Source organism: Mesoplodon densirostris, chromosome 10 (genome assembly GCF_025265405.1).
Source record: "Mesoplodon densirostris isolate mMesDen1 chromosome 10, mMesDen1 primary haplotype, whole genome shotgun sequence".
Lineage (NCBI taxonomy): Eukaryota > Metazoa > Chordata > Mammalia > Artiodactyla > Ziphiidae > Mesoplodon > Mesoplodon densirostris.
Window position 1 is genome coordinate 20,102,124 of NC_082670.1, and position 6,000 is coordinate 20,108,123.

A 6,000-nucleotide genomic window follows, 5' to 3' on the forward strand; every position below is an offset into this window, starting at 1 on the left:
TTCTTCACTGACAGGACACACTCCACTGGGAGCACTTGACTCTGTGGTGTCCAAATGGAGGAGGGCAAGTCTGGCTGGTGAACAGAATCCCAATCTGGGTTTAACTATCATTTTCCCTGTCTCACTGGGACGTTTAAGGCTGTTGCTTTAATTTTTTTTTTAATCTATTTTTTCATCCATAAATAAAGGATGTATAGGAATACATCCTATAGAATACCCACTAGAGATGGTTCCACTAGGGATCCAGAAGCTATGTGGAACATAGTGGAATGAATATCTATGTCACAAGACTCATTGCCAGTCTTCATGCAAGCTTCTGGTGACCACGCTCAAGTGAACTTTAATGCAAGTTAACCTGGACGTGTTTTCCTGATATCACAGGAAGTCTTAACAGGCTCCTTTGAAAGCCTCAGGGCCAGTCAGAGTGATCCTGGCCATTTCAGACATTGGACTGTCAGAAGCAAATCAGGACAGGGATGTCATTTTGGCAAAGGTTGGTATCACGGTGCTCAGAATCTCTTCTCACTTGACAGGGAAAATCCCTATGGGTTTCAACCAGAGAACACGCAGCTAGAAAATGGGAGAATAAGAACATGTTGTGTCTAGTCCTACACATCTGAGGACACCTACCCGGTCTGTTTCTGATAATGATCCACAGAAAGGGTTATCTTTGCCTTAAAACATCTAATGTCCTGTTTATATACATTAGACAATTTATCTCGATTAGAATGTCATCCAAATCTCTAAGACATACCATAAGAAACACAAAGCAGCACTATTACTATTATTTGCATTACCTCTGTATTCACAACTTCCATTGGTCTTTTCTTGATTTCTCCTATGTCCAAGTAACTGGGGGAAAAAAAAAACAATAAGGGCTTCTTTTATTACTTTTGAATCAGCTATGTAAATTGCCTTTTTAAAAATTATTAAAAAGTAAAGCTAGCCATAGGAAATACTTAAGCCTAAAGCAAAAATCAATAGCTACTAATTAAAAGCCATTATAATAACAGGAACTGCTTTCAAGGCTGACACATGTCCATGCTAAACTTCAATGAAATTGAAGTCTTAGAAATACATACTTCCACTGGGGAACATTTTTCCCCACAATGGTCAGCTACTTACTATATATATGGTATTTCTTATTTTTATATCAATTTTGATATAAAGAGTGGTTTGTGTGTAAAGCTGCTTAACAGTTAGTTCTATTAATCACAGACTTTAGGCCAAAGAAAGTAGTACTGATCCCATGCATTAGAGTAACAACTGTGAAAAGCTGGGAAATCTTTTTTCCTGGGAGAGCACTTTAATGATCCAGAAACGCTCAGCCGTGTGGGATGGATGGTTTAGGCACTGGTTCAGCTAAAATACAGATGGGTAAACTAGTTAACCTCTCAAGACCCCTATTATTCCATTACTGTTTGCTACATATATTAACTAGTGATCATTCTTTAGCTATAGCATAAGCACAACCTAAAAACTTTATACCTTTGTCCACTTCAAGCTATCTGTCCATCACTGTGATCTTGTTCCACTGTACTTCATACATAGAAGGTGCTAAATAAATGTTTTAATATTAAAAATAAATATAAATCTAGGATTTAATTTATAACCATAAATAGAAAGATAGATACATTCTCTACCTCAACTACCATAATTGCTGAGTTGCCAAAAAAGTTCATATTAGAATTAATTTTGGCTATGTTTTATTTTGTTGTTTTTTGGATAGAACGCTTTACTTAATCCATACCTCTGCAAATTATCATGCATTTCTCTTACATAAACAGTATTATACAAGACAGTGAAAATTCTCCCTCTGCTTAACAATAAAATGGGTCTTTCGGAAATCTTCAGGGACTGATTTCTGACATAACAATAAAACATTCTAACTGTCATGTGCAGGAAAGTGATTTCAGATCCACATGTAGTAGAGTCAACGTCCCAAAATGCATAAGGAATACTCTGAGGAAAATAACAATCTCTAGAATTCTCTGTTATAAAATAAAGGTTTAATAGCTACCTGAAGTTTAATCACCATTTCAAAAACATTAGAAGAAACATGAGTAAAAGATATGCAAGAACAAAGTTGATCATTTTCATTTGAAAAATATTTTTCCACCATTGCTATCTTCCCCAACATCAATTAGGGTCTACATGGCATGAATTACGCTCAGCATCTTTTGGGCTTTCTTTTGTTCTGCCAGTTGCTTCATTTGTTATGTAAACTTAAAACTGCAAAGCTTCAAATATATTCAGCATTTAAATCTTCTTGGCTTCTATCATTATAACCATAGATACTACCACTTTAACACAAATAAATACCCATCTGTCAGCATGGAAAATTAACCATGGACACTGTTATAACAAACTCAGGGTTTTTGTGTGTGAGTTAAAAGCAAAAATAACCATGCAAATCTCTTTTATATACATACATACATATATACATATATACATATATATATATATATATATATATATATATATATATATATATATAAAGAGTGATTTGAAGTGCACTTTCTATGTGGTTTGGAACTGTACCTGTTTTTATCTTTTGAGTTGGTAGCACTAAATAAACAAAAGAGAATACGAATTATTAAAGTGAGTCTGGAATTGCAGATTTACATTCCCATGAAATTGCTTCATATGAAAATTATTTAACTTAAAAAATTAACGAAGTATATGATGAAAGGAACTGGACACAGAGATGCTTTGCATTTATAACACTTCGTTGTTTACAAAACACATTCACATCCATACCATTTACTTTCTACAACAAGACTGTGAGGTAGGAATGGTTATGTTCCTTTTCTGCATTAGGAAACTGACTAGCTGTGTCAAGTGAATTGCACAAGGATGCAGAGCTAATAAACAGCTCAAACACAAGTCTCCTGACTCTCAGCTTTAAGTTCTAAGTTATTTTGAAGTACAGTTTCATTTGGCTCTTTTCTACGGAAGTTAGACAAAGCATACTAAAGGGGGTTTCAGGGAAGGGAAACTAAATCCAAATGTATCCCTCACCTCCCATAAAAAGAACATCTGGCATAAGAAAAAAGCAGAACACCTAGAACTCAATTTAAACAAACTTACACAAGCTAGGATGATATTAGATAACTTTAGTGATACTTGGGAAAATAGTTCTACACAATCAGAAGTCACAAGCATAGATTTTATGGTAAAGGTTCTTTTTTCCCATCCTGAGGCCCAAGCTAAATTTTAATTAAAATATTATATTAAAAACTATGGGGGGAAAAAAACCTATGGAATATAGACTTACCATACAATCCAGCAATTCCACTCCTAGGTATATACCCAAAGAGAAATGAAAACTTATACACACCCAAATAATGAAAACTTGTATATACCCAAAGAGAAATGAAAATGTTCATAGCAGCATTATTCATATTAGCCAAAAGTGAAGCAATCCAAATATCCATCAATTGATTAACAGATAAACACAATGTGGTATAGCCATATCATGGAATATTATTCAACAATAAAAAGAATGAAGTACTGATACATACTATAACATGATAAGCCTTGAAAACATTATGCTAAGTGAAAGAAGACAGAAACACAAAAGGTCATATATTGTATGGTTCCTTTTACAGGCATACCTCATTTGATTGCACTTAACAGATATTGCATTTTTTTACAAATTGAATCAGGTTTGTGGCCACCCTGCATGGAGCAAATCTATCAGCGCCATTTTTTGCAACAGCATTTGCTCACTTCATGTCTTTGTGTCACATTTTGGTAATTCTTGCAATATTTCACACTTGTTCATTATATTATATTTGTTATGGTAATCTGTGATCAGTGATCTTTGATGTTACTACCATGACTTGCTAAGGGCTCAAATGATGATTAGCATTTTTTAGCAATAAAGTATTTTTTAAATAAGGCATGCACTTTTTTAGACATAATGTTATTATTGCACACATAATAGACTACAGCATAGTGTAAACATAACTTTCATATACACTGGGAAACCAAAAAACTCCTGTGACTTGCTTTATTGCAATATTCACTTTATTGCAGTGGTCTGGATCAGAACTTGCAATATCTCTGAGGTATGCCTGTATATAAAATGTCCAGAATAGACAAATCCATAGAGACAGAGAAATTAACTACCACTGATTAGTTGTTACTAGAGCATGGGGAGAAGGGGAAACTGGGAAGGTACAGGGTTTCTTTTTGGAGTGATGGAAATGTTCTAATATTAGTTTGTGGTGATGGCAGCAAAACTCTATGAATATACTAAAAACCACTGTGGTTTATGTTATGTGAAATATATCTCAGTAAAGCTATAAAAAAAAAACCCTATGGAATATTAAATTCTACCTGTCCTACAGTACCCACTCCCACGAGGAATAATTTCTCTCAACTCCCATATAACTTTAACTATCTTTCTAATTGCACTCATTCTTTTGTACTTTGCATGAAAATTACTGGTGTGCATGTAGTCTGTCTCCTATTAGATTGTGAACTCCAAAAGACAAGGAATCCTGTCTTATCTTTGCTCCCTTCAGAGACCTAAGCACAGTTTGCAGATTCACTGAACGCCCACAATAAGTGAGCGCCCTGCCAGGAACTGGGGATAAGCACCACTAACGACCTCTGTCCTTGAAGGTTTAACCATCAAGTACCTGGTGACAGACATGTAGACAAATACAGTAAGCCAGTAAACTTTTCCAAGCATTTAGGAAATAACATAAACGTGCAGGAGGTGGGAGGAGGGTCACAAAGTGGGGTGTGGTCAGTTCTACTTGGAATTGAAAGGTTGAAAGCACTTTTCTTTATGGGTGACAATACTTCCAAGTGATTTTTAAGAAGTCTTTATTTAAACTCATATGATAGGTTCCAACATTGTAAATCAACTATACTCCAACAAAAATTAAAATGAAATAAAATGATAGGTTCCAAGCAAAAGTGGAAAGAGAAAAAGCAGAACAGAAAATGCCAAATATCTAACATGACGTTTGTGCTACTCTTTCCAAATAGCTAGTCACGGAATACTTTTTTTTTTTTTTGATTCCCACTCCTTATACACACATTTAAAGTCTGTTCCTCCTGCTCCGTACGTGAACTTTCTTTTCCAATCACACTTTCAACCTCTGACCCCAGCCGCAGCGGGAGCCTTGAGTGGCATCAACCCGCACAGTCACAGCCCCTGAGCGCACCGAGGTGTGGGGTGAGGCGGGGGTTATTCCATTCCACCTTAGAACCCTCTGAAATGACGGGTGGTGGGGATAGAAGGACTCACTTGAGTTTCTTGAAGGCTTCCTGGCCCCCGGCCACGTAGTTGCCCCCGGTCTGGATCTGGTCTAGCTTCCGGATGCGGTGCCCGGTCCGCGGGGTGTAGATGTTCCTGACGGCCCCAAAGGGCGCCTGAACGCCGCCCGTCACCTCCTTGAGGAAGACGTCGAAGCTGGACACCTTCTTCTCGTGGAAGACGAAGCGGCGCCCCGCGAAGAAGGGGTCCCCGTTGCGGTACACCAGCACGCTCTTCACGACCGGCTGAGACAGGTGGCTGGACCTGGCGCTGGTGCCGCTCATCTTCCCCACGGGACGCCGCTCAGGCGCGCTTCTCAGCGGGGAGGCACGTCCGCTGCCCCAGGGGCCTCACGGCACACGCGGCGCGGGGTCGCGTCCTGAAACGAACGGGCAACAGACAAGCTCACGGGTAAAGGCGAAGCAACTGCGTATGCCGGGCGTTCACCCCGCGAAGACCCTGCAGCTGCAGGACACATTTAAGTATTTCACCAGAGTCTGCACAGCCAATCAGCAATCGCGGTGTGCGCAAGACACCTGTTTCACTCTTTACCGGCAGAATCAAGGTGTAACCACCTCTGCACAGGAGCCGCGCGGGGGGCTTGAAACAGGCAAACTTCGTGCGCCCGGGAGGGAGGTGGGAACACACACACCACACACACACGAATTATAAAAAATTTATAAATGTGATGAAACTTCTTTCCTCGCCTGGCTCTCTCCCCTCTC

The 6,000-nt window shown here is 38.7% G+C and overlaps 1 protein-coding gene across 1 annotated transcript in view; it reads right to left on the reverse strand.

Annotated features, from left to right (window-relative positions):
* DCDC2 (doublecortin domain containing 2) overlaps positions 1-5,559 on the reverse strand; it is a 147,768-nt gene extending 142,209 nt beyond the window's left edge. The window contains exons 1-2 of the mRNA XM_060111380.1: positions 5,267-5,559; positions 798-852 (exon numbers count right to left, since the gene is read on the reverse strand). Coding sequence (XP_059967363.1) covers positions 798-852; positions 5,267-5,559 — 348 coding nt within the window. The remainder of the gene's footprint in view (positions 1-797; positions 853-5,266) is intronic.
* Between the last annotated feature and the right edge of the window lie 441 nt (positions 5,560-6,000).